The 11,239-nt window shown below is 38.8% G+C and overlaps 2 gene segments (V, D, J or C); both read right to left on the minus strand.

Moving 5' to 3' along the window:
- Nucleotides 1–3,985: 3,985 nt before the first annotated feature.
- On the minus strand, nucleotides 3,986–5,059 carry LOC121394426. The segment is given in 2 exon segments: nucleotides 3,986–4,689; nucleotides 4,977–5,059. Coding segments are annotated over 2 exon segments (555 nt in total).
- A 1,312-nt stretch (nucleotides 5,060–6,371) lies between these two features.
- LOC121394430 lies at nucleotides 6,372–6,982 on the minus strand. The segment is given in 2 exon segments: nucleotides 6,372–6,810; nucleotides 6,898–6,982. Coding segments are annotated over 2 exon segments (408 nt in total).
- Nucleotides 6,983–11,239: the final 4,257 nt, after the last annotated feature.

Genomic DNA, 11,239 nt, shown 5'->3' on the forward strand with positions numbered 1-11,239 from the left:
GTTAGGCTCCTATAGAGTTAAATCCCTACCCTTTCTTTACTCTTTTGTTATTGGGCATAAGCCTGTAACATGTCATTTAGTACACCATTAGTTATTGGTCAAAGGGTGCAATACCATTTCCTGCCACACTGCTATATAGTGTTGTGCAGTGAGTGGCCTCTTCCTCTTTGGCTCCTGGTGTCTGTGCTGCTAGGTTTTCCCATTCAGCCTGGGATCACCAAGGCCCCAGTAAAGCCATTCGCCCCAAAGGGACCTGTTCCCTAGCATGAGCAGCTTTGTGCTCCATCAAGGATAGTAGCAGGGAGTAGTTTCCCAAATGCCTTTTGTGCAGGGACTCAGTGGATGGGGTGTTAGGCTTCAGACTTTGTCTCCCTAACTACTCCACTGGTGATCCCGATCCCCACCGAGGTATATCTGTCTTCTGGGAATTGATGTACACTTGACTACTATGCCTTATGGGAGTGACAGTCTTCATTATGCTGCATCATCTTCTGCTATCCTCCCTCCTCTGTGATATGCTACACCTGCATCAACTCCTGCGTGAGTAAAGCTGTGGTCACTTGTATTGTGCATTTGTTACAATAAACAATAAACCATCTGTTATTTCACCATCAAGAACCTCCTGGCGTCCAATCAATCTATTTTTGTATACAGTAGCCTGTGTTATGTAGTTATACTACATCTTAAAGGGATAGCTTCCACTTGGCAAAGGCCCTGACCCTGTTGTGTAAGTCGCATGTAGCCAATGCTTTATCATGCTAGTGGGTATTTGTCTAAATACAGCCAAATAGGTGCTACATTACATACATGTAGTACGCAATTTTTTTTTTTAGAGTAAAGTTTAATGAGCACAATAATCTTGTATAATTAAATGTTAGGACCCTTCAAGCTTCAATCATGTTTTAGGGAACAGTCCATGGTAGATATCTAGCTATTGCCCCTTACTTGTGAAAGCAAAGAGTCACTATCTGGAAGTTTGTATCTTGAATTGTACTGTGGTATAAAGATAGGTATGAAGATAGAAAGGTGCAAAACAGAAGAGAACCTTTGCTAATATCAAGGTATGTGCAAAGTTTAGAAAACTTCAATAAACACAGGCAGACTACCTTTGCACTCTTCAAATATGAATTGCTGTATCCCTCAAAAAACCAAAGTTTATCAAGGGGGAGATAACAGAAAGTTTTATATAGTGTAGTATTTCTAAATTGACATTCAGATCTCACCCTAAGTGATTATTTATAACTTTGTAACAACAGTGCATTTGTTCACCACTTTTTACTTTCTCTGTGAGAAGTTATTTACCAAAACAATCCATGATTGAATATAATACACTTTTAAAACCATGAAATCATAAAATCTCCACTAATCACATTAGCTCTATGAGCATAAGGTGCTGTGAGCAGTGATTAGTATATTTACACAGTCTGAGCTGTGTAAATAGGGAGGTGATGGTATAGCAACCGAGCTCTAGAATCTTAGTGCCCCCAGTGGTATATTATACTCACTAGATGTGAGACAAGGAAGGCGTTGTTTAAACGAGAAGGAAAGGTAACAAAGCAGTTTATTGCCAGTAGATTAGCCACAATAGTGCAAGCTATAACACTAGCTAGGGGGAGAGGAGCAAACTGAGCATGCTCAAGCCCTGCCCTGGAGGTTTAAGCTGAAAACAGGAAGTCTGATACAGAAGCTGATACAGAAGCCCATGTGTATATAAATAAAAGGAAAGAATGTGGTGTTTCTTTTAACAGAGGACTCAAAGCAACATTACTTTTAGGGTTTACTTGTGTATTTATATAGACCTTTCTAATAAAACTTAATTTTAGCCTTTCCTTCTCCTTTAAAGTCTATTTCTTCCTGTTCTGAGACTTCTTCTTTATCTGCTTAAAACCGTGAAAACATAAAATCCCCACTAATCACATTAGCTCTATGAGCATAAGGTGCTGTGTGCAGTGATTCGCACAGTGTGAGCTGCGTAACTAGGGAGGTGATGGTATAGCAACCAACCTCTAGAATCCTAGTGCCCCCAGTGGTATATTATACTCACTAGACGTGAGACAAGGAAGGCATTGGTTAAAATCTATTTCTTCCTGTTCTGAGACTTCTTTATCCGCTAAATGGACATGTGTGGAAGCGTTTTTCACAAGTTTAATAAATGATTAAAATCACAATCACAAACATCCGTTGTCAAACCGCATTGAAAAAAAAGTTTCCTGTGCATTCCGTATTGCGCTTTCGGTTCCTTGGCGTCCCTTAGAGTCCAATGCACATATCGGTGACACCCTTCTGCAAATTCAGAGTGATGGCGTCCTTGCGGAAGCGTGTCACCGATATGTGCATTGGACTCTAAGGGACTTATAACGGGTGGAGGAGAGCCTTTCTGATTGCTAAAATTTGGGGACACCATAGCTCCGGGATTCAAACTTACATATTTTTTTAGACAACCTTTGCACCTTTCTTGGTAGTGTTGCCTTTCTGTTGCCTCTCACAAATACTACTTTGTATACAATGAAACTGGACCCATTACAATTAGGAGCATCTGCACCAAAACAAAAACTTTTACATTAAGGGGCCTATTTATCATGCTATGTAAAAAGTGGTGTAAAGCATTACAGGTGATATTGCTCAGAGCAACCAATCAGCAATTACATTTCAACAGTGATCTGATTGGTTGCTGAGAGCTTTCACTCCAGTTTCACTCCAGTTTTTACATCATGAAAAATAGACCCTGAATTATTTTTCCTCAATGCAGCTTTTTTTTCACAGAATTCCAGCATAATAGCAGTAGGTCACACAAGCATGTGCCTCAAATTGTGTGTGAATGACCAATGCAGGTGCAAATTGAATGTCCATGTTCATAGATTGCGGCCAAGCTCTTGCAGTGGTTTTTCTTTTTCTTAGGGAAGGTGTGCAGGAATGCTTCTGGTGCATGTGGTGTCAGTAATGGAATTTGATTCACAAGGTGTACATTAGTTGTTGTATATAGGCTCAGCTTGCTAAGATATTCCTAGAAGTCACATCTCCTCAAGGAGAAGTGTGCAATGGATAATGTACCTGTTGAAGAACTGAACACAATTCATAAAGCTAGATTAAGGGGCATGTATAGGTGAAATGTTGGCCTTTTCACTTCCATTCAAAACTAGCCTTAAAAGAGAAGGAATGCTAAAATGAAGTAAGCTATATCAGAAAGGTATATATAAATACACCGGTAAACCCTCAAAGTAATGCTGCTGCTCTTTCCTTCTATTTTGTACATGTGGGCTTCTGTATCAGACTTCCTGTTTTCAGCTTTAACTTCCAGGGCTAGGGCTTGAGCATGCTCAGTTTGCTCATCTCTCCCTCACCCCCTCGCGTTTCCCTCCTCCCCTCCCTGCTGTAATCTGAGCCCAGAGCTATGAGTGAGCAGGGAGAGACTCAGGCAGGAAGTGATGTCACACCAAGCTAATATGGCAGCTGCTATCCTAAACAAACAGAGAACTTCTAGAGCTGTTTACCCAGGTATGGTAAAGCATTCTACAGAATAAATATAGCGTTATAGCTTGCACTATCGTGGCTTATCTGTTGGCAATAAACTGCTTCTGTAACTTTCCTTCTCTTTTAAAGGGTCATTTACAATAACCCAGGCACAATTACTAGAGCATTAAAGGGCGTCATCGTGGTTTTCAATGAAACACCCTTACGTTGCAGGTCTGGGCCAAATATCCTCATAGTTGAGTGTCAATGATACTTTGTACTTTTTGAGAAGAAGATTATTGTTATGATTTTCCATCATGTAATCATTAGCTTATACTTAATTGTTTCAGTTCAAGGGCAAGTCAACCCCTAAATAAAAAAAGAAAACATAATTTAAAGCAACTTTCCAGTATACATTTATTAAACATTTTTAGTGTTGGCTTGTCTTATGTTTGTGAAGATTCTCATTCATCCAGGTCATGGTATATCTATATAAATAAGCCAAATCAACTGGACACAGCAAAAAAGTTGGGTTTATTAGGCAAAAAAATGTTGGGTTTACATTTCCTTTAACTCAAAATAATAGCTTAATACTGTATATGTTATCATTCAAAAATTATGTATAATTTTATGAATATATAAGCAATTATGCTTAAATTGCGTTTGTGGTGAATGACATGAGAGCATTTATTACCAGGTGCCAAAAGAGTGAGGTTAGTTATGTAGGTAGTCCCTACTCCCTAACATCAACAGAATACAAGCAAAAATGAGCTCCAGAAAAGTACTTATGCAGTAACTGTGGCAATTTGCACCTTTTATTAGGTACCAATGTGACACCACCAGTTTTGGGCACACCACCCATTCTCAAGGCACCGTGAGTATTCTGACAGGAAACTTCTCTAAACATTTCTTGCAATAGGAATTTGTACTTTGCTCCTATCAGCTTGAACTGCTGTGCTACCACTGCACAATAATACATGGCTGAGTCTTCTGTCTGACTCGTGTTCTTGTACAGAAAGGTGAACTTGCTTTTTGTGTCCAAAAACATAGTAAAACCATTTCCTGATTTGGAACCGGAACCGTACATGAATAGCAATGCTTGGGGTGGTTGGTCACGAATCTGCCGGTACCATTGCAGGCTGTTCTCTGTGCCTGTATAAGTACAGTTAATCTGAAATGGATCTCCTTCTGTACATCTGTAATTAGCAGGCTGATCTACGGAATACTGTGCCACGGCACCTGAAAAAATACACTTATGTTACTAACAGATTATATACAGGTATATATCAGTTCATTAATCATCCAATTCACTATCACATTAGCATTTAATCAGTTAGCAAACATCGTATGGCATGACAAAGCTTTTTATAATAAAAATAACAACAATGCCTTTATTGGCTAATTCATGCAATAATCATCTTAAAGAAGGAACCAAAGTATCCTGGAAACTTGCTAAAATGATCTTGTTTTATTAAAACAGCTATAGCTTAAAGAGAAGAATCATAGAGACAATAAATGTGGCATACCTGTAATGAAAATTACAAATAACCCTGAAATCCTCATCTTAGTTTCCATCAGGTCTGAACAAAAAAGCTACTGCTGTTTGTTGGCACTTGGCACATTTATTTTCACCAGCTTGTGTTGTGGGCGGGGCTTTATATCTTGTGGTTAAAGCCACAGCTTTTTTTACTTGTTTCATCACAAGTCAATAAAAATGACTTTCTTCACAGTTGATTGTAGATTTATTAAACAAGATAAGATGCTAAATTGCTCATCAACAGAAAAAATGACCCAGATTCACTTCTGTGAAAAATCTGGCACAAAGTGCAGGACCCAGCTTGCACCTGACAGGCACAGGTCAAATGCACTATTGGATGGGCCCAATTTTTGTATATATATAGGTTATACTATAGTTTATACTATACCTCCGCGCCATCACTATAAGCCTCTAGTGGACCAGCATTGAGAGAGAGAGAGAGAGAGAGAGAGAGAGAGAGAGAGAGAGAGAGAGAGAGGGAGAGAGAGAGAGAGAGAACCACCCACAACCACACTCTTACTCCTTGCTTCCTGGGTATATATGTAATATTGGCCATGGTAAACTCCACTAGAAGTTTATAGTGATGATGGAGGTTCAAAAACGTAACATATATAAAGAGAAATTTCATTTTGGCCTGATATCTTTAATAGAATAACCAAGAGTACAGAAGCAAGACGTTTCTCCTGGCAAAGCCTGAAGGGTGCAATCTATCTACTAAAGCTAGCTATAGCAGATAGACCCAGTTATAGCTTGCCTTATAGGTTTAGGGGATTTTATTTTTAATACAAAGACCAGCTCTTGCTCCAATAGTGGAGTAGTTCTCCTAGCAAGTATGTTGCCAGGTAAAGTAACAGCAATGAGGGCTAGATCGGTGTGGTGTCAGGCAGGTTTCACACACCAGGGTAGGATAGGGGGTACCAGCATCAAGAAGGACTTGTTTTACAATTTTAGCCTACAGACATTTATGCCATGATGTTGCATTTAGTGCAGTGCAATTCAGACTGGGCACAAGTGAGAGCTGCGATGTGCACATCATGAAAGAGATGCCACTTTTTGGAAGTGTGTGATTACTATGGGCCCATATTGCCAGGAAGGCTGTACCAGTGTTCTATGACTTTAATGAAGTGCTGTAAGAGTTAACTGTTTTGGTTTACTGTAAAGGTTTTTGCCATTTAACAGTGAAGGCATGACATTTTATTTAAATGGGTGTTCAAAGATGTGCCTGACATACCGTATATGTAGAAGACGCCATGACTGTATCCCTGTTCAAATACATTAAAGCATATGAATTTTATATTTATTTGTTGAAAGCAGTCTCCTAGTATGTATTCAATACCAGGGGTAAATGTTGGAAATTATCAGTAACGTAGTAATACATAATTATCCTAGCAGTCAAGGCTTGATCACTTATGTTTCCAATTTTTCATTTCACAAGCAGATTTCTGATGTCATTCAAACACAAAGCAGTTCAACATTTAACAGGGATCTTGTGCCTTGCGTCAGGATATTGTACTCTACTCCTATGAGACTAAACTGCTGTGCATCAAGTGCACAATAATATACTGCTGAATCTTCCATCTGAGTTGTGTTCTTGTACAGAAAGGTGAACTTGCTGGTTATGTCCAGAAACATAGTAAAATCATTTTCTGATTTGTAACGAGTACTGGATAATAACAGCAGTGCTTGTGGTGATTGGTCATGATTCTGCCGATACCATTGCAAAGTCCTCTCTGTGCCTTTATAGGAGCAGTTGATTTGAAAAGGATGCCCTTCTATAACATTTTGATGGCTGGGCTGGTCTACAGTATTCTGCCCCATCACTCCTGAAAAAAGCACAAGTACAGAATGGTAAAATGTTAATTCTGTCATTTATCATTAAAAGCTGCAGAATATATATACTCGTTTTGTACCTGCAATGACAATGACAAGTAGCCCTGTAATCCTCATCTTTGCTTTTGTGTGCTCCAAACATGATATGAGCCACAGTTCTTCTGCTGGTTTATCTGCAACAGTTTGCTTTGTGGGAGGGGCTAAGAAATGTGGTTATAGCCACAGGTTTTTCTACAGCTAGATGTGGCCTAGAGCATTACATTTAAAATGCGGTTTGATGGAATGTAGGTGTAGAAGATCCCCCCTTCAGATTTTTAACCATAGTTAAAATGTTTTACACAGCAAAACTTTCTGCATTTTGTAGAACAATTCTCAGTATTAAGTTTCCATCTGAACCAGTGGGGGATGCTGGTAATTGTAGTCATGCAACAGCTGGAGCAGTATTCTTAGGATATATACTTCACAGGATACTTTCATTGTGCTGAAAGCCTGCTGCAGCCTTCCATGCAACTTGGCTCATTATTTTCTCTCTATACTTCCTCCCTTGGCAAACTAATCAACTCATATGGTTTTCAATATCACCTTTATACTGACAATACTCAGATCTATCTCTCCTCTCCTGATCTCAACTCTTAAATCAGGTCTCCTCCTGCCTGTTTGTTATCTCTACTTGGATGTCACAAAACCTTGCTAAGACAGAAATTGCTATCTTTCCTCCAAATAACACCCGTAACATCCTAAGTGTCTATCACAGTTAACAATTCCACTATCTCCTCAGGCTTGGTGTCTTGGGGCTGCCCTCAATTCTGCCCTGTTTTTCCTCATAGCCAGTCACTTATCATGTTACTTTCACTTAAGATATATGAACATTTATCACCCAAGATGCTGCCAAAGTTCCATTTCACTCTCTCATCATATAACACCAGGACTACTATAACTCTCTTTTAATTGGCCTTCCCATTCAAAGACTGTAACCTTTCCAGTCCATAATAATAAACTGCAGCTAAGCTACCATTCAGAATTAAATTTAAATTGATTGCCCTCAATTCAAAGCAGTCCATAACTCTGCCTCACCCTACTTTATTTTAAGAAAATTACAGTAGAACCCCCATTTTACATCCCATAATTTTAAGTTGCCCCTCATTTTACATTGTTGTTTTGTGGTCCCACCTATATATTGTGCATTATTCATTTCCCTTATTTTACATTTTCCTGGACTTTACATCATTTTTTCTGGTCCCCTGAAAAACGTAAAATGGGGGTTCTACTGTATTAAAGTTACTAATGGAATAGTGATTTAACTGAAGTGTGGCCATCTACCATCACCAATAAAAATATTTGTTCAGCTCATGGATGTCATGTGACCCCTAATTCTGAATCTTTTATAAGAGACCTCATGGGATTTCACTAACTGGGCAGTATTGCTATGAATCCAGACAACAGACCTCTGTACAGGTAGTCAGCAATCTTGTCTTACATTCTCATAAATGACATGTTCTATATACAGCTAGTAACTTATGTTTGCCCAGTTTTCACTATAGCTTTTATAATTCAGCATAGTTAACTGTTCTGACTGTATTGTGTCTCCTAAAGATAATCATAGAACAGTTACTTTCTCATAGAAATGTTTTGTCTTGGAAGTATTGCTGTTCCAAATCTAATACCATGGTACCAAATATATTCTTGTTTGTAACTGAACCTCCCCTATAGTAAGGATATTGTACTGAAAAGTTTACTAATATTTAAAATTTAACCAAAAGTTTCCAGTGATGGGCGAATCTGGGCAAAAAATTAGCGAAACACATTGAAGTCAATAGGCATCAAAATCATTTTGACGCGCAACTATTTTGTTCAAATGCATTAAAGTCAACGGGCGTCCTAATAATTTTGAAGCGGGACTATTTTATGTGCGCGACTATTCTAATGTGCGACAATTTTCTGCGCCCGAATATTCTGACACGTGACACATTTTTCTGAAGCGGCGGATTTGTCACCAGGGAATTTTTGCTGAATTTTCCTAAATTTATTCGCTGGTGGCAAAATGTGGAAGTTCGCTGCAAATTCACGCCTGGTGAATTTATCGCCCATCACTAGTCTCGTCATTATTAAAACATGTTTGAAAGGGGTGTTCACCTTTGAGTTAATGTTTAATATTGTATATAGAGTGATATTCTGAGACAAATTGCAATTGGTTTCCATTTTTTATTATTTGTGGTTGTTGGGTTATTTAGCTTTTTAATTAGCAGCTTTACTTTTTGCCAAATTACCCTAGCAACTGTGCATTGATTTGAATAAAAGACAGAAGAGGGAGGGAGGGACGGACAGGGGAGGGGAAGGAGGATCAGAGGAGGAAGGGAGCGACAGAGGAGGGAGCGACAGAGGGGTTAGGCGAGATCTGCAGAGGGGAATCCAGACTAGGGGTAGACAGAAGAATCTTGAACAGGCACCTGCCCAGGGCCCCCACAGCATTACACCCTAGGCAGGTGCATCTTCTGCCTACCCCTAGTTCCGGCCTGTGTAGGAGTCTGTGTAGCAGAAGTCCCTTGAACCAGTTTAAGATGTTTATAGCCTTCATGATATTCAAGTCATTTTGGAGGGTTTCGCCCGAAAACTTGAGAGATTCAAGTTTTTTCCCACTGAAAACTTGATTAAATAGAGTTTTTTGGGTTGTTAACCCCCGAACACATTGATTTGAGCTCTTTCTTAAATTGGAAACCATTCGAGTTGTGAGTTCATTCGAGTTCATTCGACATATTAAAAAAACTGCTGCATGGTACTGAAACATAAGGTTTTCATCCAGAAATGGGAGCATCATTCTATTCTAAATTACACCCACTAGTGCTGTTCTGCTTTACCTGTAAGGAGAATAAGAAAGACAGCAGAAATCTTCATCCCAAATTCCATATGCTCAGTGTAAATAGGTTCTGCTTTGGTTTTTCACCTTAGAGGACTGGTTTAAATAATGTATTGGGCGGGGCTTGCATCATGGCTTTTTGTGGATCACACACAAAGACTACTTCACATGGCTCAGCAAAGGCATTTTTTTTTAGGCATCAGAGAAACCTATTTCCCCATCCCTATTTGGTCAACAATTTGGTCCCCTTTTACCTCTTTTGCTCGTTGGAAGGATTCTCTGGTTACATTTGTGCAGACGACACAAGACAATCCATCACAACTGACCCAGAAGCTTTTCCATACTTCTAATATATCAGATGCCTGCTGGCTGGACATTGTGGCAGAATTTGAGTTGTAAGTGCTAATCTTAAACTGTTAAATAGAAAAAAATCCCTAACTGCTCTTGGCAAATATTGCATGCTATTGTTTCTTATACAACACACACAGCATTATTATTTTTAATATTATCAAGTTATGTGCAGACTACAAACACACTGCCATAGGCCTTTACAACAGAGGGGTCTACACACATAAAACATCATTAGAGCTTACCGTTTAAAGGGGAAGAGGGTAATGAGACACAAGGGACCTTATATAGAACATAGGTGTTAAACCAGTGCTGGTTGATTGGTCACCAATAGCAGCTTTTCAACAGTCTGCCATAAGTTATTAAATGAAAGTAGAGATCCACTTTGTTAATATTGGCAACTGCACTTGTGGAAGTTAGTACCTATGCTGGTAAATATGCCATCATGTGTCGGGATGAACAAGGTCAGGCATTAGGAAAGTGAGGGCACATGGCACATAGTAGTTGGCAGTGGCTTATAGTGTACTAAGTGGAAGTTGAACTAAAGGTGATTTAACAACAGTGCTCAATTTTAGTGAAATAGTGACACCCTGTGTCAATTTAGTATCATACAACACTTACATAAATTAGATATTTACAATGATGGATATATATGTTTTTTTTTCATCATGTTATGTTCTGTGTCAGGCTGAACTGCTGCCTTTTCTTTATGTCCTATAGTAACTGCTGATCTACAAATGAAGCATATTTTGGTTTTGACAGCACAGTATTTATTTAATTACAAAGGGTGTGATAATGATCTATTCAAAATTCCAGTGACTAGACAAATGTCTATATAAAGGTTTTCGTTCTTAGGCCTCTCTCCTCATAAGATTATTAATATTGGCCTTAATTTATATAGCACCGTATATAATGCATTACATCCAAATCAAGGGTTATCACCCATAGAACCCATTTTAAACAAATAATTCTAATTTTTAAAAAGTATTTCCTTTTTCTTTGTAATAATGAGACATTGTACTTGATTGACTTTGGTCTTTTTTCAACCTGATCTAACTATGTAACTATGATATCTGGCCAAAAATCTGCCAGATGCTGATCAGACAGGTTTGATTTCCACATTGGACGGAGGACCACTTTGGTTCGCCGATGTAGTCCTTGTCCCGACAGCCCAGCTCCTATTCTGGTCATTGTAATAGTTTGGCCCTAGGGTCAAATGA

The sequence above is a fragment of the Xenopus laevis genome, chromosome 1L, assembly GCF_017654675.1.
Source record: "Xenopus laevis strain J_2021 chromosome 1L, Xenopus_laevis_v10.1, whole genome shotgun sequence".
Classification (NCBI taxonomy): Eukaryota; Metazoa; Chordata; class Amphibia; order Anura; family Pipidae; genus Xenopus; species Xenopus laevis.